Consider the following 25,769-nt stretch of genomic DNA (forward strand, 5'->3'; position numbering starts at 1 on the left):
ATAATTATGAATAAAACTACAATTATAAACGAGTGGATCACAGAAAGGTGGTCTGGGAATATTTTAATTGTACCAAAATACAACACACATTTTATATAAAAGTATTTACACAGTAAATATGAAAAGCAGAAGAAAATAGTGTAAAAGCTAAAAAACTTGAGAAAATATAGAAGAAAAAAATGTACACAGATGATGTGAAAAAAATTCCAAGCTTGTATATTTAAAAAAGGAGATTTAAAACATTGTCAGTGTCCTGCACTGAAGAGCGCCAGTTTGTCTGTCGGTATATTAGTCTAACATACAGTCTCAACATCATAAACAAATGCTTATCTGTCAAGAGTTTGTGTTCTTAAAAAAAACGTGTGTGTGTGTGTGATTAATTAATACAAACTGCACAGTTTAAGATACAGTACAACTTGCAAATAATTGTAAAAACTTTGAGATAAGAGTTACGGACATTGCAACTGGTGCAAAGATCCCTGACACGTTTAGCACCTTATTTAGCACCTTAACAACAGGGTATTTATGTCTTCTTACACAGTGGTTGCTTGATATACAACAAATACAGATAGCTGCTCGTGGTTCATAAAGCTCAGATGTGCAAGATTTCCTGAGAAGAAATTAGATTAATCAGACTAATCATTTTTGAGGTGAAGTGAAGAGAAATGGCCGGGAGAAAAAGAACTTAGGTTACATAGTACAGTTCGTCATCATGAAAATGTTGGGAAATTTACACTGTATGCTTCAAACCAGAGTGTGAAAACATGGTGAAAGAGACTGAAATGTTTCCTGAGGGTTTATGGCATGTTACATCCAAAGAAGTCTGCACCGATGTAGCGCGGGTAACCTTCCAAAACCTTGCGCTGAACTGGGTCAAACTTCCAGTACTGTCGGCGACTGATGAAGATGGCAAAGCCTGTAGAGTATAAAACAGTTTTACACAATCTCATGCAAGAAAAAGCATTAATGGGAAATGTTTTTGCATTTATTTTGTATTTATACACTGCAATTATAAATTGTAAAGTGAGTGTGCACAATTAGTATGTCATGTAACAAAACAACTTGATTCAAAACCACTGTCACCGACTGCTGCTGCTGAAATATCGCCCTCTTCTGTCAGAGGTCTGTCACACTCACCAATTACAATTGGCAGAGCAGTGACCAAAATGAGAAAATTACCACAGTAAATCAGTAGTATACTGATTTAAGAAGCTATGAGTGCCTTTATTCTGTGAACGTGACCTGCTGCATCTTTTTGAGTCACTTAACATATTTTGAGTTTTATCCACTAAAAAAGTCTTAGTATAATGCAGAAAATGAAGTCATTTCGTTCATACGTCACATACGTTCATGTGCAGCTTCAGTTACAAATAGATTTACATTCTATTGGACTGTTCTGAGATTAGGGATGTCCGATACTGACAAAAATATGGGTATTTTATGCTGTCAAAGCTAGCTTGCTATTACTTGCCTCTCTGAAATTGACCGTTCGCAAATACCCGCCCCCTTTAGTTACTGTTGCTATGTCCGACAAGCTACGCCACTCTCACGCCACTACATGTTCAAGGGGGTAATCATTCAGCCGGAAACTGAAGCTTCCCCGGGGGCCGCCATTGATTAGCAGACCATCACCTGCTGTTACCAATCCATTGACTCCCATTCATTTTGGCGTCACTTTGACAGCGAATAACTTTACATGTGAGGTGTTTAAAGACTCCATTTGTCCATTATTTATTTCTAAAGAAACACGACAATGTATAAAAGGCTCCATTACCTTGTATCTCACGTTATGGCCCCGTAGAAGCAGTTTTTGTAAAAATAGGCTAACGATTGCATCATAACCACGCGACTCTGTCGCATAGTAGAGAAATTACCGTATGGACAGGAGGAGAAGTTACTTTTGATGTGAAACAAAGTCTCAACTTTCAAATGTGGTAATTTTTTAAAGAAATTTAAACAATAAATACAGTTTTGTGGCTCTTTAATGTGTCTGACAGATTGCTGTAGAGTCTCAATTAAAGCTGCTCGTGAATCAATCATCTCTTCCTTCTAGTTAATTTATAGCATCAACTAAACATGAATGAACATAAGAAGGAATGTTGTTTTAACCGTGGAAAGACATCAGTACACTCAAGTTTTTCAAGTTCAAATCCTCCAACATTAATCTACTAACCCTCCTGACTGCTTTGTTGGACAAAAATGGCGGATTCGGCGGATGGCGGATTATGATTGGTCAGATCGCCTGTCAATCAAACTCCCTGCGTAGGGTCAATTGCCTATCCTACCTTTTATTCAAAATGATTGGTTCAAAACGGCTGATTCATTCAGAGATGATTTATAAACGGGTTATTGAATCAGACACTCGATTAATTTAAAACGCACAAACTTTCAACAAACTTTCTTAACTTATGAGACCTGATTTCTTTCATGTTAATATTAACATTCACTGATATGTATTAAAAAGGCTGAGCTGGAAGTACCGCGATCATCCTGGAAGGCAGCATCAATCTCATCAGGGACGCCCCGCCAGTCCTGCTGAATGCTGCGTGGGAAGGTTGTGTCCACTCTGTTCTCTTGGGGATCCAAACGCCAGTAGTTTCCTGACTTGAAGAAGTATGTATGGTGGCCGTGGTGCTCCTTTAAGCACAGTGCAGCCTGAATGTGCGTGACAGGGAGGCCTATAGTCTGCAGAGGGTCTGGTCCAGTTATCTTGTGCTCTGCATCAAACACCCAGTAGTTGGAACCTTACACAGGACACAAGGGAAAGAGTTTGTTATAAATATGACTGCATTATTGTATGATTTTCATTCAGTGATTTTAATTCAGTGTAAATATATACATAGGGGCAAACAGGCTTTACAAGATAACAAGTAAACAGACACACCTGGGGAAGACTAATCAACAGGAAAAACTACAAAACTACAAACATGGCCACAGGAATGAACACAGAAACAAAGAGAACTAAGAATACACTTCAACATAAAAGTCCTACAAAACACAAGACAAACAATTGGAATCATGACTAGCACATTATGTGAAAAATAGTTATTACATTGGAAAATTGTTATCACATTATGAGCTCAAGATTTTATTGCATTCTGACAAAATTATTACATTATGCTTTGTTATTACATTATGAGTTGCTACACTGGGTGATAAAAAAAATAACAACAAAATCCTGATATATTTAGCCTTTTGAATGATCAATATTCTAAGATGGCGTAAGAAGATGTTTTTGCCGCAGAAGTTAGCATTTAAATCAGTATAAAAATGTACTATATAGCCCTCTAAAGCTTTAAAAGGACAGAATCTCAACAGAATACATGAAAAAGTATTATGAAAAAGTGAATTTAAGACATTCAAGATAAAATTGTCTTGAGTCAGTCACAGGTGCTCCCTCTAATGGTGAAAAAATGAAGTACATTTACAGCATTATAATGTACCCCATGTTTGACTGACTGAACCTATGCTAGTCTAAATGCACTGAATTTCAACCAAATTCTCAATATTCAGTGAAATTCATTCAGAGAAAGTACCATCTCAGCAACAGTAACAACCTACAGCGTACAATTCTGTTTAGATACTGCACTGCACAACACAAGTGTATGTATCTGTTGTTAGTAGCATTTGTTCTTCATGGTCATGTTTTATCATGCCCTGCATTAGAGGCACAATTCAGGATGCTTCAATATGGGTCAAGGGGAAGTACCGCACCACCAGTCACCATAGATATGTACATAACCAGGCCTGTCTGATCCTGTCCTCCAACCACAAATCACCACAGTCAGCCACCGGTGTTGCACTCACTCACCTTCAAAGAACCAGATATTGCTCTTTTTGTCTTCATAGGCGGCGCCTATTTTCTCTGGAATGCCCCTCCAGTGTCGGGAGGCCAAGGCAGGGTATCCCGCCTGCAGACGGCCCTCCCTGATGCGCCAGGCATAGCTGGCCTTGAAGAAGAACAATTCCCCACGGATTATAGACACAGCATCGAAATCTGTTTGACAAGCGTCAGGCTACAGACAATGACAGCGGGAGAAGAGGAGATGGAATAACGGGAGTGAGAATAAAGGGAGCATATTGATAAACTAATTTAAAATACTTCATATTTTAGGAATATTCTTGGTATAATTTATTACCAAGTACATTTATTACCACAAAAAAATTATAATTATGATCTGTCCCTGGAAATGGAAAAATTGAGGTTAAAGTGAAGCACTTACAATGGAGATTAATTATTAATGACATTAATTCTGTTAAAATTTGTATTATTTGAGCTGTAGAGCTGTTTAAATCATCATTTAAGGACATTTTAGGGTTTAAGTTGTAAAATTGGATATAACTTCACATAGAAAAGGTTAGTAAATGTTTTTTCACACTAAAATGTGATATGTTAACACAAATTGTTTACATCTTATGTCTATACTAATGAAATAATGAGTATTTTAACATTTACGGATTGGCCCCATTCACTTCTATTTTAAATGCCTCACCATAACCTCCAATATAACGGATATAATTGGTATTTACCACCATAAATACCAATATTGTTCATAATAAACATTATGCTGTTGATGTTGCTGCTGACATTCATTTAATTCTTTTCAATGTTAATAATAATTTCTCAAGTGTAATTGACCGCAGATAAACTGAGGCGGGATGATGCGTTCGGCGACTCACTGCACTGGTGATAATCTCATTGGTTTCAATAGGGACTTGGGGCGGGGCTTGCGGTCGGGGGCCGTAGAGGTATTGGATCCCTTTCTTGTCATCCTCACTGAGCTGGAGAGGATAGGAGAAGCTGTAAAATGGGGACATGATGGCCCCAGGCACCAAAGAATGCTGTAGACCCAGGACATGGCCAAACTCATGTGTTGCCACCTGAAGAAGGTCTGTTCCTGTAGGATGACAAATGAAATTATCCTTTTTCTTCACACAAATCTGATTTGGTTTTCAAATGTGATCTTAAGGAATGATTGTCATTTTGTTTTTCTAATCTCTTCTGATCCATCAGTATCTGGTGCTTCTACATCAGTTTCTGTAGTAATAATGTAAACGTTAGCAGGATGCCGAGAGGCTTTCTTATCCAACAGCTGAGTGTTGCTCTCATTGTGGAATGAGAGACATAAAACTAGAAAATTTGCCCCTGCTTATGTCTGTCATGACATCTTACTTTTTTGCTGAACTCAAAAGCTGTGTCCGAAACCGCTCCCTATCCACTATATGGTGCACTATCAGGTGTCGGCCATTTTGTAGTGGTGTCCGAATTCTGAGTGAACAACATCATTCCCTACATTCGTTCACTACTTTTACCCACAATCCTCTCTGAATTCGAGTGTACATTCGATGTACACTTGCTGAAGCACTATTTCCCACAATCCAATGCGGAGAGGACTGAGCGCGTTTCGTTCATTTCGTTCACTCCTTGCAGATATAGTGCACTCAAATGCCATACACTATATAGGGATTAGTGAATGAGTGAACGAGTGAGCAGTTTCGGACACAGCTAAAATGTATTTTAAGCAACATTACACATTAAAACAAACTTATATGGTCACGCACGTCACACCTCAAATGATTAAAAGAAATCAGATTTCAAATGTGGATCGTGTTTGAGATTTGTGTCAGATAAGCAAAAAAAAAAAAAAAAAATTCTGCTTGTCTGCACAAAGTCTTAAAGCGATTCAGAGATGAATCAGAACTTTAAAGGTAATTTTTATAGGTGTGTTGAAAGCATCTATGATACATTCACTGATTTACTGATCCCAAGAATGTTATCTTTATCAGGGATTTACAGTTTTCCAAGAAAGTGGTAGGCAGTGAAGCAGTAAGATGAGGATTTTATCTTTACCACTTACCAAGTTCATTGCCCACCGTCCAGGACTCATCATAGTCAAAATGAATGTCTCCCTCCCGGTGCGTCCTTGGGAAAAAAGCATGAGCCAGGATCCCACCAGGGCCATCAAATGGCAAATTATCACCATGCCAGTACCTAATATAGGATATATAGTAATAATGTAACGTTTTTCCATATATTCATTTCTTTAGTTTTATACCTAAAGACATGCATATGAAAACATGAAATTAAAATGAATATCAGGGGTCAAGAAAAAGCTATTTTATTCTGCTATCTTGAGATTGCATGTCCAGCAGAATGGACACCACTCTACCAGTTGGGTCAGTGAGATTTTTTTTTAACCAATACTTTTATTCAGCAAGGATGCATTGATCAGAAGTGACAGTAGAGACATTTATAAGTTTAGCAAAGTTTTATATTTAGAATATATGCTGTTCTTTTATATAATTCTGAATTATTTTTATCACGGTTTCCACAAAAATATTACGCAACTGTCTGCAACATTCATAATAATAAGAAATGTTTCTTGAGCAGCAAATCAGCATATTAGAATGATTTCTGATCATGTGACACTGAAGACTGGAGTAATGATGCAGAAAATTCAGCTTTGCCGTCACAGGAATAAATTACGTTTTAACATATATTCAAACAGAAAACAGATAAAGAATAGAAAACATTTTTCAAAATAATACTATTTTTACTGTATTTCTGATCAAATAAATGCAGCCTTGTTGAGTATAATAGACCTCTTTTAAAAATATAAAAAATTCTTATAGATCCCAAACTTTTGAACAGTAGTGTATGTTATACTGTACTGTATATACCATATTATACTGCACTGTACTATACTGTATCATCTGTACTTTACTTGTTTTGTACTTTGTATTATAATGTGCTGTTCTATACTATCATTCTATATTATAGTTATACTGAATACTATACTAATACTCACTTTATCTTGTAATGCTTGTACTATTGGACACTATGTTTGCAGGATAAAGTAATCAAAGATGACAAATACATCTATGAAGAGGGTATTTCAGAAATAACTGTAACAGAGAACATGATTTTGCATGGTACTGCATTTATGCCAACTGATGTCACTATGAAGTCTTAGTGGTTTAGGAAGATAAAGATGAGCTGGAGACCTAAAGCAAAAATTACAAAATTCCCAATCCTTCACTTTGTATATTTGTTGCATAGTGAAAGGTGTTTGTTTTTTTTACCTTGTGAAGTCAATGACTATGTCGGCCTCTTGGTTGCTGACCTCAGTAAAGGTGAGAGGTGTGACATCACTCCAGACCTTGAGAGCTTCCTGTAAAACTCGCCTCACTTTATCCTCGCTCATCTGCCACGGGAAGCGCTGGATCCTGAACACAGAATTTGAGAAATTCTCAAAGTTTATCAACAAAAAACATGTGATCACTTTTGCTCCTGCATAAACACATTGTGTTTCAGACCACCGGTCTTTCACTGCTGGACCACCAACCGACACAAACCCACATCAGAGACCACCAGTGATTCGTCTTTATTATTCATCACCATAGGCATCTGTCTGGTGAGCATGTCACATGACCTCACAATGTGCTCTGATTGGTTATTTTATGAGCATAATGAAACTGCGGTTGTAGTGGTATTATGTGTGCAGCTTTATGACCCATTTCTCTGACAGGAGCAGAACTCACCAGGAATCATGTAACTTCAGACACCGTATCATATCAGACTGTTCTTGATCTTCACTAACAATTTGGGCAAAACTTTTTATTATAGTCCTGCACACAAATGTGAGCACTTAATTGAGCATTCTTCAAATGTTTGTGTTGAACAGCAGTAATAATTTGTGTAGCTCAAGTTAACAGGAACTTCTAAAAGCTGTTTCTACTTGTATCGGAGATTATTTAGAAATGCGCATTTTAATAAAGGAAGCCACGCTTTATCAGAGGGCCCACACACCTGTCTGTGTCATGGAATGTGTCTCGATTCATTCAGCCCCTTCGGCTTAGAATTTCTGATACCATTTTTTTATGCTTGTGTTCTTGTGTTTATGCTTTTCCCATTTCTGGGATTCTTAGAAGCGCAAGTCTTCATAGTTGGGTAAACTTCTATAGCAGTGAATGGAAACTACAACAAATATATTTTTGTGTTCTTATATGCTCCAATATAGCAAGAGAAAAAATTCACAATAGCATTACTATGACTATTGTAACACGTATATTCTGTTATGTTCAGTTTGAGTCTTGTTTTCTTTGTTTCTGTTTCCTGCCTGCCTTCTTGTTAGTCTCCTTGATTAGTCATTCTTTTCAGCTGTTTCCTAATTAGATCCCTTTGTTCCATGTATTTAAGTTCCATGAGCGTTTGTGATTAAAGTTTTATTTTGATTCTCCTTCGTTGTGTGAATTATATTCACAATCACAACCATTATGTATATATATATATATATATACTGTATATATGTGTGTGTGTGTGTGTGTGTGTGTGTGTATATATATATATATATATATATATACACACACACACATATATATATATATACTATATTTAAATGTAAACATCTAGTTTATCTTATACTGTCCCATTCTAATACACATTGTGCACAGCTATAAAACTGTTACACAAAGAACAATCCAGAGTGACACGACCATAGAAAGAAAACAGTGTATACATCTTCCACCGGATACATCCACACTGTGCTGCCTGTGAATAGATTCTTGTACAAATGTGGCTGATTACTTTCTTTTTCAAAGACGGGCCTTTTTTTCTCCCTCACAGGTCTGACTATAATGCCCTTGCATTCCTCCACATAAACTGTCTGCTTAGGTATGATCAGAACAGAGATAGAAAGTGATATCAGCGCACAAACATTACTATTAATTCTGATATTGAAAAAATTGGGGAAATGACTCTTTTGTTGAAAACAAAAAGGCTCTGAGACACTCCCTGCATCCCAATGTCCATACTATCCATCCTAAATAGTATGTGAGATTAGAATAAGAGTGTCCAAAAGCATTGTATGTTGAAAAGAGTATGTCAAAAGTCCTCGGATGGTCTACTATTTCCGGTAGATTTTCGAAGTGTGGATCCGTGCTCACTCTAAAGGCTAATATTGCCCACAACCCATTGCGCTTTGGAGGAGGAACTACAAACACAAGCAAAAAGTGTTAAAAAACTACAAAGAATGGTGGATATGCATGGCCTACGGTGAGAGGTTTGAGTTTTACCTGATAAAAAAAAAAAAAATGTTATCCATGTTATATTTCATCTGCAATAACAATGTGGACTTTTATCAAGATCCGTTTTTGCCATTAACTTTTAAATGCATCATTATGCATTAATATGAGAAGAGTTCTCTGCATGACCCGTGACTGCAGATCAACATGCTATTGCATTTCTCTCCGATACGGTAGGAAATAATAATGAAAGGATTTTAATTGTGACAAGATGATTGACAGCAAGGGCGTAGATTTGGTTTGAACATTGGGGGGGTTGAAGTTTGGCTATGCCTCCTGATGCCTCCTTTTCATGTGATGATGGTATAAATATTGGGGGGGTTGTAATGCATAGATTTAAATATTGGGGGGGGGGGGGGGGGGGTACGAATTACGGCCCTGATTGACAGGCCAGTTTACTGTGACAGGATGCGACAGATAGCAACTGTTAAAGATGCAATTGTATGACGTGATAGTATGTCCCAAAGCTTGTGCAATCTTTTGCTACACACTCAAAAGTATCTACTTTTTCTTCACAAGGTTTAAACAAGGTCCAGATCTTTTCAGTTGCTGCGTCTCAATTCGCCTACTTATACTACGCCCTAAAAGTATGTAGTATAAGTATGCGAATTGAGACGCAGCAACTGAAAAGATCTGGACCTTATTATTCTTCACAAAGAAAAGTAAAAAAAAAAAGAAAAAAGAAAAAAAAAAGAAGAAGCTAAGTGTTTGGTTAAAGAATGTAAATGTGTTGGACAACAATCATCAAAACAATAAAAAATACCCTTTTCTAAAATGTGTGATTATAATAATAATTTAATATTACAATAATAATATAACAATAATAATTGTGTGTTTTATATAATAATAAGTATTATTATTATTATTTTATATTTGGCAAATGCTTTTATCCAAAGCGACAGGAACAAAAGCAATTTCTCACAGAGCCGACAATATTCATTGTATACAATTCTAGAAAGCTATCAGGATTATTATTATTATGATGATGATGATTATTATTGTTGTTGTTAAATAATAAATTATAAAACATGTAATAATTTTTTTAAGGGATTTCAACCAATATGGGATAACTGTTATTTTAGTATCCCTGACTGAGATACTTTTATAGTTTTTATTTCATTTTGGTTAAAGTTTTAGTAATTTTGTTGTCATTGTCATATATTTTTAATTTTTTTTAATATGTCAATATAGTTTAATTTCAGTAAAACTTCTATTTCAGTTTAAGTTTGAGTTATTTTTTGTATCAAGTTGAACTAAATTAAAGGAAGAAATGTTGCCATTAAAGTTTTATATATTTTATTTCCGTTAACATGTATTTTAGTTAACTATAATAAAACTATACTAATCCGGGATGCAACATGCCCCCACAAACTTTTAATTTATCTATTATTGATATTATTATGGAGTGAATGGAATAACAGGTAGGTCTAAAGCACCTACTGAATATTAATGAAATCATACAATTAATATCCATGATGTTAATAATTATGCCCCCCCCCCATATATATATATATATATATATATAAAAATTAGTTTTCTTGTACACCTTACTTGTAAGTGAGGCCAGTTTTTGGCCAGCGTCCTCCAAAAATCACAAAGCGTTTCTGTCGGGGGTGCCTGCTGAGATGCACCTCTCTCTGGTCAGGGTAGTCTGGGACGCCACAGCGCAGTGGACCTACACCCCCGGAGCTGTTCCTGAGCGGCTCACCCTTTGCTTGAGGTTTAAAGGTGTCCTGAGGGTGGTGGAGGTGGACCCTGTCTCTCCTCTTCTCAGAGAGCGAATGAGGAATCTGTGGCAAACTCTGTTATGGAAAGATGGAAGACCTGCATGAACTTATTGGTAATGGACAACAATGGACAGTGTGTTGTAATGCTCTTGTGAGAGTAAGTGAAGTTTAAAGCAAGCTCAATTAATTGAATAAAGTTGACACTACTGTTAAAAAATTTGGGGTTAGTAAGATTTATTTTTTTTTTTTAAAGAAATTAATACTTTAATTCAGCAAGGATGCATTAAATCGATCAAAAGTGACAGTAAAAACATTTATAATGTTACAAAAGATTTCTAAATAAATAATCTAAATAATCTAGATATTTAATCTAAATAAATGCAAAGAATCCTTTTGTTTCCACAAAAGCAGCATCTTTTTTCAACACTGATAATAATAATAAATGTTTCTTGAGCACCAAATCAGCATATTAGAATGATTTCTGAAGGATCATGTGACAAAAATTCACAGGAATAAATTACAAAAAAGTTATTTTAAATTTGTCATAACAAGAGTATTACTGTTTTTACTGTATTTGTGATCAAATAAATGCAGCATTGGTGAGCATAAGAGACTTTTTTCAAAAACATTTAAAAATATTACCGACCCCAAACTATTGAACAGTAGTGTACTACCTGTATATATATATATATATATATATTTTTTATTTTTTTATTTTTTTATTTTTATTTTATTTTTTTTACATACTGACCCTTTTGTCAAGGAAACAGTTAATGATAATGAACATAAACTATGTTAAGGAACATTAAATAAAAACAAACAAGCCAAGCCGACCTAATCTGATACAAAAAGAAAAATCATGTTTCCCATGGTTGATGCTGTTTACTAACTGTGAGATATGATTGCGGATGGACTGCTTAGTGTCCCTAAACATACTTTGGAGGAAATGGCTGTTCATTAACATGGGCGTTAAAGACAGAGAAGAATGCCTTGGGCAGCACTGTGGTGCTTTTAGCCAGAATTTTTTAGGCAATTACAGAGGTTTTAAACTTCAGGATGTTTCAGCTTTCATTTACAGTCTTGCCTTTTACCCACTTTTACCAACCCCAGATGTCTAAATACTTACATAAAATCATAAGAACCAAAATGTATTTCAAAAGGTGAAAAATGTTACAATTTGAAGATTTTAATTTTTTACAATGTGATTTTTATGTTATCGTTATGTCTTCCTTTGGACTAGAAGAAAAAAGCACAGTCCTGACAAGATTGTTGGCGCCCTTGTTTTTTTCCCCCGACTGGTTTACAACATATTATTAAATGTTTAGGACGTTTGCAAAAAAACGGCAAACAGGCTAAACGTTTTCCCCTCTGTGACCCTGTGTCTCTCTCCCAGGGACGGAGGCTCATCGGTGACTCCTCATGCGTGAGCAAGAGCTGCTATATTGGAGACAATGCCCAGCAGGAACTATGGAATGTGCCCTGGTCTCTGAGCGAGACTTTCTACCAGCACACTGATTTCAAACATGTGCACAGACAGCTCAGGTTCATTATGCTCTTTGTGTTTTGGATTAAGTTGCAGGTATTGCTTATACTGTATACTTAATACACTTATGGGTCAATGACAAATAAGGGTGTCCACAATAAAGAAAAGAAACATTCTAGTTTAAAATGCATACGTCAAGTTCTTAGAAATGTATGTTGCTTTCACATGAAACGTCTATATTCACAGACATATTCTTCTTCTAATAATATTCTAAAAGTGTATGGCGTCATCTTTTTTCATTTAAAATATTTACGCTAAGCACTTACCCTCAATCAAACGTCATGGACCAAACTGGCTACAAAGAGAAATTCAAAGCAGATGCTTGATTAAATTGATTATTTTCTCAGTTGTTTATCTCATCATAACATCTGACAGCATCATGACTCCTGACCTATCAGTGGGAGAGATCGGACATTATCCTGGAATAACACACACATTCCACATCTGGCACACACGAAGATGAGGTGCTTTCGGCATTGTTCATTTACAATGCATGTTTTTAGAACTCCAGTTTATGTGTACGATCCACTACTCGAAAATGGAGGGCAAGTTAGGACAAATTTGACTATACTATGCAGGGGGGAATGAAGTCAACACAATAGGTTGTTTTTTCATGTGTGTGAGTGTGTGTGTAATCTAAAGAGAAAGCATTGCCCAAGGTGCCTTGATGTTCTGCCAAAACACAATCCCCAATGTTTAAGCAGTTTATTTCATTAAATGTCCGAAGAGATTACAGCAACAAAATTGCACCTTATATACACAAAATGGAAACTAAGCGGCCATAGAAAGGAATGCTATGGGTTTACTGCAGTTAATGGAAGTAAGATCAGAGTGAATTTTGAAATATGTGTGAGAATGTAGCTGTCCACTTTTATCAACTCTGTTTAAATGAACCGTCTGACCCTAGAGCTACTGAAAATACCTTTTAGAGTGGGATCAAAATTCTGGGTCAGTGGTTAATGGGTTCACAGACATCAGACAGGGAGAAAAAAACTTGTCTCAGAGAGTTTGAAAGCTAGCCAACAATGCTTTCTGATTCATTTTTTAATGCTGGAAATATTTAGAGTCAGCGTTTTGCCTGTATAGTTCGATGTTTCAGATGCGCCACCCCAGACAAAGCCAAGTTATAAATGCTCCTGTCTCCTTTCATGTGTGGTTAGATTTGCCAGTGGAGGTCTGTGCTTGAGCCTCACTCCCATAGAACACAGCCTGTCTCTGCCTAGAGCTCCCACGTCCCCCCGCCTCTCTCCTGTGTTCACACGTGCTAGCACAGGGGAAGTCCTGATAAGAGGAGCTGACAGGGTGCATTTGAGTGCATCTTGTTTTGCCCCTATGTGCTGTTTCCCAGAACTATGCCCTAGATTACTGCAAAACACCAGCAGAGATCCAGAATCACCAAAAAAAGGGTTAATGATATCTGAACTCAGAAACCTTTGTTGAGGAAGATTGATAAGAAAGAGTGATATTGTGTGAATATGGGACCATTATGTTGCAAAAAATGTCAAGTGACATGCATAATGGATTAATTGTTAGGATTTTTCTCATTGCTTTCAACTAATTGAAAGTACAAGCCACTTTCAGTAGTAAAACAGTGATTTAAAGCTAATACTTTAAAGTGATTCAAGCCCTAAGTTTAAACCCAAAATGACCAAAAAATAGAATTCCATTCTATTTATGCAACCACTGGAAGACGTAGGACTGTTTGGGAAAAATGTTTGGAAACAATTATTATTTTTATCAGTTTGATGACTAGTAATGCAAAAATCCCTCACTTAACATTTAACTCATAAAGCAAGATTATTTCAGGAACAACTGAGTCGGTCTCCTTAAAAGATAACTAAGAGTAAATGATGACAGCATTTTCATTTTTGGGTGAACTATCCCTTTAAGTAAAAAATAAGGTAAAAGGATCATGGTGTATTTTGGAATATGTATGATTTAGTATATTTACACATTTATCAAAAGTACTTAAATGAGCTTTTTGACCTATAAATACTTTTTGGATGGTTAGAGTGCAGGAACAAAGATATGAGTTACTGTCCATCTGGTTTACAGACATCAGACAGGGTGAGTAAAAGAAAAGCTAATCCTTACACCAACATATCACAACTCTTCATGGCAAGATAAATGAAGCTTTAAAGGATTACCATTTGAACAAATATTCACAGGTAAATCCCCTAGAAGCTGCAGCTGACTTTGGGAGTGATGAGCGGTCCAGTGCAGGACTAAAGGAGACTTTCAAGTAGCTTTCAGTGATAAGCTCCCAGATACTGTTTATGCACCAGTGCTCATGTTAAACTTTATCCCCAGCAGCTCAGTCCTCTATATCTACCAGCTGTAGTAAATGTTTCAAAGTTTGGGTCAATGCTTGAAGGATTTTGGCACCTGGTTTATTCACATACAACTATTTTCTCCCTCTCCCACACACACATATTCCTGTTCTGGCACATTCAGGAAGTCATGAAACTGATATCATGCTTTCCTTGAATGGCCCTGACAAAATCACAGCGGGGGCATTTTCCCAATAAGTTAAGGTGAGTGAGCCTTATAATACGTAAACCACAATGTTCCTTGTGTTGTGATGGAAATGCTGTTTGGTTTGCAGGTGATTTCACTTAAACTTCAGAGGCTGTGTTACAGAAACTTTTAATTCTACAATATGTAACTTTTGGCCCTCCAGTGGTTTGTTTTTGTAATTTTGTGAGTTTGGCTTCACTATTCTAAGCGGATGATGGTTTGCGGTGTACCCTTGGTTGCAGGTGATTTTATGAGAGCGAAAGTCATTACATTACATTACATTGTGACATCAAAACTCCCCGGCTTTCTTCACAAAAAAATAAGTCTTTAAGCTACTACCACAAGTCTGCTGCACAATACACGTACTATAGGAGCCGGACCGGACAAACCTTTTCTTAATTTACAGACATGACGTAAACATTCACTGACAAATTGCATAAGTATACAGTTTCCCATGTAGTCTTAAGTTGAGATGGAATGATCTAAAAGAGATCATTTCAAGATGACCAAACAGATAAGGTTCTGAGTTACATTTCTGTTATACACAGTATCTAATTTGATCATATGTAAAACTTTATTAAAACTTTATAATATAAACCTTGCACCAAATTGAGGCTTTATTTTTCCAAAAAAATAAATAATAATTAACACAATATATATTACATAAGCACCAACAGACCCAAATAAAACTGCTCTTAAATAGCACAGTCCCAGTACAAAATAATCGTAACAGGAGCAAGGACAGTGCGGTTTCTCTGAGCAGGCTATCACATTCCCTAAATTCTCTCTACAGTAGGCTATGCATCCGTGTGTGAGAGAGAGGGAGTGCGTGTCCCTCCAGATGGCACAGAAACACAAACTTGCCCATGCCTGCACAATCCCTCACTCTTTTGTCATCGCCGAGGGAACAAACTGACAGCATTAAATATAAATTTTACACCTGAGTCATCAAAAACACAACACTAAAAAGCAGTTCTTCAGTACTTATGATCACAGGTTGATTAGGTCATTGTAATAAGCAAACAAACACTTCAAATATGGGGCATAAATAGAAATTAGGTCATTTTTGTTGATTGGGTAATTTTATTAAGCAAGCAAACACTTCAAATGTATGGCACAGTAAGGTTGTTAGTATATTTTAAATTGATGGAAAATACAGCATTTAATGGCAGTTAAACAGTTAAATGAGACAAACTTGCTCTCATAAGCATTCTTTACTAATCCTGAATCATAAAACGTTAACAATCCCAGATGAAAATAACAGGTTCTGGCTCGTAATTGTAGAGGCTTCAGACGACGTTTTACAATTTATGATTTATGATGATGATGTATGACCCAATATATGAGGCTGGTAACAAGCCAAATCTCAACAAATTTAGCTTTGTTAATGTTGCTCTATTTGTCATGTTGCATTAAAGTAAAATAAAAAGCATTTTATTAGACTTTATCAAGTGAAACTCAAACTTTACAAACTTTAAAACGTAAAATAACTTAGCAGCCTACCGGTTTTCAAGAGCTGGAATTAAACAATGCATCAAATGTATGAAATAAGAGTACTGGCATTAATAAACTCACCGGGGGCTCTTTGTGCTTCATCAGTCCTCGCCCCCCATGCAAAGGCATGCATCTCACGGTCAGGAGCACATGCAGAGCGAAAGCGCCTGACAGAAGCCCGGAGACCCACATCCTCCTCCTGTATCCTCGAGCTCCACTGCTGGAAGTGGAAATGCGATGGGAGGTAGCGGTGCAAACAACTCGCGCAATGCCTGTGCGACTGCTGCTGCGGAGACTGCAGTAATTTATATGCAACGATTTCTTTGTTCTCTTTCCTCAAATACACCGTTTTTTTTTTCTTATGGGCCGGAGTGACAATATTGCCCTGTCTCACCACGTGACTTTTAACTCTTGCCTCTGAAGAGAGCTGATCAATAGCCTGCAGCCTAATCGAGTGCATACGAAAACTCCCTAATTCGGTCAGATTTGGATAACTTCCAAATGTAATTTCCACCTGACCTGCGTGTTCTCTAAATGTGTAACATTTTAGGGAAAGACTAATATTTTTGATGTAGATATCTAAGATTTACAGGGGAAGAAACTGTAGAATAATCTATTTGGTTAGCGCTATATTGTGTACAATACATAGCCTACAAAGGCGCATTTGATTTGATTCTCCTCTTAACCACTAGATGGCACAAAAAATTGCCACAGCACTTTCCTAAACATCCGCGTTTTTACAATGCACATGGAAATGTGACTGATCCTTGACACAATCGTGGGCAGCGAAGCAAATTGATTCTATGCTAAATTGATCTAATTTTTATTGTTTACATTTTTTTATATAGATTTAAGTAGCAAATGAGAATTGCTAAAATTATTGAATAGGCAATGTAAAGTAGACTAACTATTTTCTATTTTGCGCTTGTAAACATTCTCAGCTCTATGGAGTCCTGGCCGTTATTTCATAATTGCAAGCAGTTATGCAGAATAAAATGATGACAAGGGAATTAAACTGTGGAAGGGCGATTCAGCGTGTGGCATCCTTTACATCAACACACAAACCCATGATGGTCACACACACACACACACTCCAACCACATAGGTTAAGTTGCTTAACGAATGACACACTCCCAGCCTATAACAGGGCGAGGGGCTGACCCAATGGTAACACTCTCATAAAGAGAAAACACAAATGAACTAGTAAAGCATATTATAACAGTATGCACACACTTGCAAGCATTTAACGCATGCGAGCACCAAACTGATGAATAAACAAGTGACATCTGTCACTAATGTAAAGCGACAAAACAAGCACACAAACAGCTCAAGCGTTTTTGCTAAGGCTGGGAATAAATGCTCCAATCAAAGCAGCCGAGCCAGTGCATCAGAACAGAGTACCCAACCTATTCTAGGTCTTGTTGGATTACAAATTTATTAAATGTTTAATTTAGTTTGCAACAGTAAAAGTTGAGTACATTGAAGTTAGCATTTTAAGGTTAGGTTAGGATAATAGTAACAACAGTTTCTGCCAGTCCTGTTTTTCTCTATTGTGTTTTAAATGAGTCAGATCACTGAGATTCTCACCTTTCGGAGCCCAGACGTTGAATCATTAGGTTGATTGACTTTCACCTTTTGTCTTTAATGGCTCTCGGATGGCTCTTGGAATTGGAGTTCCTGGCCAGTATCAGCATGTGAATAGTTATGCTGATTCAATTGGACTCAGAGTAGGGTGTGTTCCCACTTCATTTGCATGCTTTTTTCAGAGTTCCCGCCTCTATGTAATCCCTCCCCCTTGGAATGTATATAACTACAATGCATACTGTATTAGAGTTAGATCATGTTGGAAGTACTACAGCAACGTACAGCGGAGTTCTCAATAAAGAATAACTTCCGTTGAACGCGATCCCAACTGTCTCCTGGTCTCTGCTTCGATGAAAGAAAACTTTACAACAGTCTTGAGTAGGTCGGGTCTACTCTAGGTCTGTACCGGACAGAGTTGAAACCACACAGCTCACAGAGAAGGGTGTGGCCAATCGTTACAAACAGCCATAAAATGATCAGCTTACATATCCTGCACAAACAAAACATGTGGTGCAAAAGAGGGAATCTCAAGGTTGTAAAATCTAGCAAAGTTGTTCTAAGACCAACCTGCCACCGAACAAATGTCCTGAATCGACATCCCTTTATTCCAAGCCCATGAAGAGTCTCATTTTAGAAGCATATGCCAACGCTATAGCTTCCACAATCCAATGAGACAAGCGCTCTTTCGAAAGTGCACAGACCTTTACAGCAACCTCTGAAACAGACAAACAGCTGCTTTGACAGTCTAAAATGACTAGACCTGTCCACATACGCATGCAAAGCACAAACAGGGCATAAAGGATGTGGGACAGGCATGGTCTCCTGAGGAGCAAACCGACAATTAATGGGCGACAATCAATGAAATGGCTGCCACATACACCCTTTAGAGTGGATGGTGTGCCCCCGTTATCCAAACAGTCCTGTAGAAACAACATAATAGCAGACATAGCTGGTCGATGGGTCCTCATTTTTCGCCTTACACCAGGATACGAAGACTTTCCATTTTAAAGCATAAAGGCGTCTGGTCGACAGGGCTCTCGACCCTTTGTGGCACATTCAATGCCTACGCCTTAAACTGACCTGCCAGACATGCAGGTCCTATAGCTCTGGTCTGGGGTGCTATATAGTGCCCATCGCTTGAGACAGCAGGTGCCTCCGTATCAGCCATGGGGGAGCCATTAGGCCAGTTCGGCGCAACCAGCAGCACGAGGTTGTCTCCTTTTCCTCCCTGATCTTTTGTAGCACCAGTGGCATGATCTTGACTGGGGCAAAGGCATATTTGCCTTTCTGCCTTGGCTGGCGGAACGTTTCCTTTTGTGGGTGGTCAGGAACCTCCTATTGATACGGGCAGTCCATGTTCCTGGCCGTCTGAATTGTGGCGTGGAAATGCTGTCAGGGAGTGGCACATTTCACGGACAATGGAGGCTACATCCTCAGAAAGTCTAGATGATTTGGAGCCTGTTTGGAGAAGCGGAGGTCGAATTGTTCACCTCGGTGAAGAACGCGATTTGCTCGCTGTCGATTTTTATCAACTGGCAAGGGAACAGGTGGGTGCAACACAGCAAGGTGAACTCTTTTGCTTGCCGGTTCGCTGTCTACATTGTAAGATGGTCTCCTCCTCTGACCACTCCCATCAAGAATGCGGCTGAAGCTCAGGCACTGGCTTACTTGGGTGGAGCCCCTGCCTCTTATGGCGCTTTTCCACTGGGTGGTACGACTCGGCTCGGCACGGAACGACTCGACTTGCTCTGGAGGAGCTGCAGCCCTTTTAGGCAGCAAATGGACTACTTTTGGGCTTTGCGGAACTTCCCCGAAAAAGAACCCACAGCGTCACCAAAGAGGCCATGCAATCATTATGACCATGCCCAGTAACTGCACCTTCTCAGAGTTCTTCATCTCCATCAGAGCTCAATAGGTCCACTGCACGCACAACACTCCTTGATGGACATTTGTCTCTGCTGGATTGCAGAAGGGGAACAGCAAGTGAATGTGGCGTCCTCTTAGAGTGTTGTCAACAGCAAGAAGCAATCCAATGCTTGTTTCTTGAAGGAGAAAGATATCTGAGGCAATGTCAATGAGCGCTAAGCTATATAGTGAAAGGCTCCGCCCCTCACTTGTGTACTCAAACGCCATTGGCCAGTAATTTTTACTTGCGCAATGCAATCAGGCTTTGGTATTCGAGGGAGGAGGGGGGTGCCCTATAGCGTTAGCACGCAATGTCGAGAGACCGACTCAAAAAGATAATGGGGAGATATCCTTCTGAATTTGAAAAACCCACTCTTAGCTGCAGGCAAAATCAAACTCTGATTCCATTTATCATTTTTTTTCTAACATACTTTATTGTACATTCAACAGCCAATTTAAGTTCATGCAAAATCAGACCATGCATGACCACTAACTATAAAAAGAATTAAGCTCTTCTTTTAGTTAACTGCCTTTTGAATTCTGTTTACAGAAGTGATGAAAGGACCACAGATCTTTGCACATTCTATATATGGTTTTTGTCTATGTCTGTAATGGCTAAAATACCACAATTATTGTGTTAGCTTCTAAGAGGTTAGAGTACAATACAATAAACACAAATATGATTAAGAACATTTTCAGTCAATCATTCAAATCAGTCATTATAGATAATAGTAAATCATTTTTTTTCTATGGAAATCAATGGGGTCCATCAACTGTCTGGTTACCGACATTCTTCAAAATATTTTCCTTTGTGTTCAGCAAAAGAATGAAATTCATACAGGTTTGAAACAACTATAGGGTGAGTAAACGAAGACATCATTTTCATTTTTAAGTTAACTATTCCTTTAATTTGTTCCATTATGGAATGTGCTTATGTATGTCCAAGTTAGTGTTTGAATTGCCTTTTTAACTCTGCATGTGGGTGTACCAAAGATGCAGGTGCAGGAGGCCACAAATAAAACTAATGAGGCTTCACTTACTTTTAAAGCCCCGCCATGAGCCTCAGATGTTGTTTTTCCCTCCCCTGGTAAGCCTCTTGGAAGGTTCATAGCTTTGTCACTGCATCAACCTACAATGTTTATGTAATCTTTGTTAAAGAAAGAAAAACATATAAAGAGTTCAGATGCAAAAGCCTCTAAGTGCCATCTGACATTTTCTTCTAGAATGATCATTTTTATCAAGCTTGTATATTTAAGTTCAGTAATTTCACTTAAATGACAATTCATAGGTAATTTTCATTGCCATTTAAGTGAAATTACTGAACTTAAATATACAAGCTTGATAAAAATGATAATTCTAGAAGAAAATTTCAGATGGCACTTAGAGGCTTTTGCATCTGAACTCTTCATATTTACTAACTCATACGCCCAGATGAACGATGCATCTCCTGCACGCACATATATATACATGATATTATTTTACATGCAAATGTAATGGGTGTATGAGTTAACTCCAAGAAAGTTCACCTGCATAGATGGGGATGAGCTCATAGCAGAGAATTTCCCCAATGAGCCCAGGAGAGGAAAACAGGAAGCCTAGAGAGTCACAACTTGCATCCCATTACCTCACCTGATCAAAATCTGACCACAAGTTAATGTAAAACCAATGGGATGATGGGCTGGAAGTTTTTACCAATTAGATTAACATCAATTGTTTAATCTAAACACAAACAGCAACATTGACAAAGAGTAACAAATACTGTAACAAATGTATTGCTAATTTAATTATATAGGCTAAACAACTCATTAGATGATTCATTAACTAATGTTAACTAATATTGTGAAGTCTGGCTGACTTATGTCACATGGAAGGTTTATTTTTATTTATAATTAGAAAAATTCTGAGGCTCATTAAGATGAATGCACTATAATCAAATTATAATTTTTCATTCAAATTACATCAAAATATGAAGTTACAGCAAAAAATTTTGAAGCTATTTATATGCTATTTATTTTCTTGCTATCTCTTAAGAAGTATAACAAACAAAAATTGCAATTCTTCAAGGTAGAGACATAAAATTAGTCTTTCTTTGTGTTTTTTTTTATTATTTTTTTTGTTTTTTTTAGAAAGTACATCATTTATTGTTACCAAATCTAGCACAAACATTGCTTGTCTCACAATAAATAGAAGTGAATATGTTAATACAGTCTTCCATTAATAGTAGAACATGGAGAAACCATCTCAACAAGACTTTTACATAGACCTTTTGGTTCTTATCTGTGTATCTGCTATAATCTGGGACCACATGCCTCTTTAAATTCAAACCAGATTTTGAGTGAAGTCTTGCTGGGAGCCTCCGCAGGAAAAACCCACTGCCTCAGAACAATTATATTGGTTATTCCAAACCACAACCATTCTTTGTTTACTTCTCTTTTGAGTTTGATGGGGCTGTGGTAGATGATCTAACACTTAGATTGCGATACAAGTTAAATACAGTAATAATAGGCTATCTAAGGATCTGGGTTTGTGATTTCCCTAAGAATAAATCTGTGCAGTGTAATATGATGTAAAGGTGTGTCAGTGAGTGTATCATTATCAAAGAGTGGTGTATGCATCTCATTATTGTACATTCCGTCTGAAATACAACACAGAACCAACAAGAACCCACCCTTTTAAAATCCACACTGCACACTCGAACCATGACCTCACTGACAAGGTCAACTCCAAAGCACACTTGAATGTTTGAGGAGAGGACGTGCAACATAAAGTCATTTCAGATCAATCTATATAATGGTTTTAGGAAGCTGCCTAAATATGATTATCCTTTCTGAGCAGTTTATGTGATTCAATGTGTGTCTGATAGTAAAAATCCCTATGATAGTCCTCAAAATGTAACATCCTTTGATGTTACTAGAGCAGGCCCGGGTCTATGGGGGTGCTTGAGGGTGCTATAAGCACCATCAAACGAAAGCAAGTGCACCCTCAGTTGATACTGTAATAATATCATATTGACGAAACAGATTTGGCAAACTCTCCAGCACGTATTTGTGTTTGCGGCCTCTGGAGAACATTGTTTCTTTTTACAACGTGTTTTTGCAATGGTGTGCAATGTAGCAAATCACAGACATATTTGTTGATCTCTGGAACGCAATGGCCAATCAGAGATGTCTAATTTAGGCCTGGGACCCACTACACGATTTTCAAATCTTAACCAATTTTAAAACTGTGGGAGTTTTAGAATATTGAAAAAAAATAAAAAAATAAAAAATCTATTCCAATTATTTGTAAAAGTAATGACTTGTAACTAATCTTAAATGTTTCACTATACTAGTGCAAAATGCCCGTGCAAAATCAGTTTTTAAGTGTGTTTTTAGTAATTGTTGGTTTGGTGTGTTTGAGTGCACATTGTTACAATTACACAGCAAAAGTTCAGTGACATTTTTATTTGTGCATGGTAGAAAGCACACAGTGAACTCTCCGAGAAAACGCTATGCTTGAGCAAACATTTTGTGAATAGGCAACTACAAATGATGCCCGTGAAAGAGAATGTGAATGCATTGAAAAGGATATGTTTAGTTGGTGAATAGCATTTACACAGTAGCGATAACGTTAAGCGCACCAGAATGAAATATAATATTCAGAAGTAAACAGCATAGCTGTCTTATAGATTCAGTTTACATCCACAAATGAATAAGCGCGTTGATTCAGGGAGCAGTGCAAAGTGCCCGTGCAAAATCAGTTTTTGTGAGCAGCTGATCGCTGAACAAAAAAGTTCAGGAGATATTTCTTAGCGATGGCTGATTTCAACAGTTTCAATATGATAAAAAATAACTTTTATATTGATTCAATGGATTAATTGCATTTTGGGGAAAAAAGTGTCATGAATTTATTGCATTTTTGGGGGAAAATAATCCGTTTTTATAATAAATCTTTGAAATAAATGCTATGTGAAAGTTTGAAACAGAAAATAGTGGTTTTCATCTTGCCACTTTCTTGGTAAAGAAAACACATTTTTACTCAAATTAATCGAAATGGATTTATCACGTTCTGGAACCAAACTATAATATTCAGAAGTAAACAGTGTAGCTGACTGAGTGTTTATGTCAGAATGTTTATTTTTAAACCACAACCTTCTTGGGGCTTCTTTGACCGATACAACCCTCTAATGTCAGAATGTTTATTTTTAAACCACAACCTTCTAAAAATGATATATTTAACGATATCTTTTGCATTTCTCATCCAAACAACGTCAAACTTGGCACTGTACTTACTCGTGCCCGTGGCGAGACACCTGTCGAGTTTGAAATCCATCGGACTAATGGTTTGAGAGATATGCGAAGAACAGACATACACACACACACACACACACACACAGACAGACAGACAGACACACAGACAGACATATAGACAGACAGACACACAGACAGACACACAGACAGACAGACGTTTCTGTAATTTATAGATACTAGTGCAAAATGCCCGTGCAAAATCAGTTTTTAAGTGTGTTTTTAGTCATTGTTGGTTTGGTGTTTGAGTGCACATTGTTACAATTACACAGCAAAAGTTCAGTGACATTTTTATTTGTGCATGGTAGAAAGCACAACGTGAACTCCGAGAAAACGCTTGAGCAAACAGTTTGTGAATAGGCAACTACAAATGATGCCCGTGAAAGAGAATGTGAATGCATTGAAAAGGATATGTTTAGTTGGTGAATAACATAGGCTACTATTACACAGCAGCGATAACGTTAAGCGCACCAGAATGAAATATAATATTCAGAAGTAAACAGCATAGCTGACTTATAGATTCAGTTTACATCCACAAATGAATAAGCGCGTTGATTCAGGGAGCAGTGCAAAGTGCCCGTGCAAAATCAGTTTTTGTGAGCAGCTGATCGCCGTCAAAAAAGTTCAGGAGATATTTCTTAGCGATGGCTGATTTCAACAGTTTCAATATGATAAAAAAAAACTTTTATATTGATTCAATGGATTAATTGCATTTTGAAAAGTGTCATGAATTTATTGCATTTTTGGGGAAAAATAATCAGTTTTTATAAAAAATCTTTGAAAATCAAAATCTGGATTTGAATTGTTTATGTTATTATAACCTAAAGATGCTATGTGAAAGTTTGAAACAGAAAATATGGTTTTCATCGTGTTCATATCAGAATGTTTATTTTTAAACCACAACCTTTTTGGAGCTTCTTTGAATGATACAACCTTCTAATGTCAGAATGTTTATTTTTAAACCACAACCTTCTAAGTGCTTCTTTTACTGATATTTTTTACGATATCTTTAGCATTTCTCATCCAAACAACGTCAAACTTGGCACTGCACTTACTCGTGCCCGTGGCGAGACACCTGTCGAGTTTGAAATCCATCGGACTAACGGTTCGAGAGATATGCGAAGAACAGACATACACACACACACACAGACACACAGACAGACAGACGTTTCTGTAATTTATAGATAGATGTAATAATACATTGTGTAATTATAACTTTATTACAGTGTAATAATGCATTGTGAAATTATACCTTCATTACAGTGTAATAATACATTTTGTTATTATACATTTATTACAATGTAATAATACATTGTGTTATTATACCTTTATTACAGTGTAATAATACATTGTGTTATTATACATTTATTACAATGTAATAATACATTGTGTTACGACCAGCTCAAGCCATAACATAAAAGGGGATCAAACAGAAATGTTCATTCAAAAAAAAATAAGATTTATTGAGTTAAACATATCACAAACAGTAACAATAATAATAATAAACAAAAGTCTAGGGTTAAGGGAAAACAACATATTGACAACATGTGTAAGCAAAACACAATGAGCCACTCATGAGGAGAGTATCCCCATGGAGTGCCTGCTCTAAACGAGACACAGCACTCTTTT

At 37.1% G+C, this 25,769-nt stretch overlaps 1 protein-coding gene across 1 annotated transcript; it reads right to left on the bottom strand.

Annotated features, from left to right (window-relative positions):
• Positions 1–46: 46 nt before the first annotated feature.
• On the bottom strand, positions 47–16,784 carry mmp11a (matrix metallopeptidase 11a). The gene is made up of 8 exons (XM_084086774.1): positions 16,447–16,784; positions 10,636–10,886; positions 7,084–7,227; positions 5,859–5,992; positions 4,681–4,898; positions 3,812–4,016; positions 2,481–2,744; positions 47–916 (listed from the first exon to the last, which is right to left on the bottom strand). The coding sequence occupies exons 1-8, from the start codon at positions 16,555–16,557 to the stop codon at positions 798–800; spliced, it is 1,446 nt and encodes a 481-aa protein (XP_083942900.1). The 5' UTR covers positions 16,558–16,784; the 3' UTR covers positions 47–797.
• Positions 16,785–25,769: the final 8,985 nt, after the last annotated feature.

This window comes from Abramis brama (genome assembly GCF_963993115.1).
Source record: "Abramis brama genome assembly, chromosome: 16".
Classification (NCBI taxonomy): Eukaryota; Metazoa; Chordata; class Actinopteri; order Cypriniformes; family Leuciscidae; genus Abramis; species Abramis brama.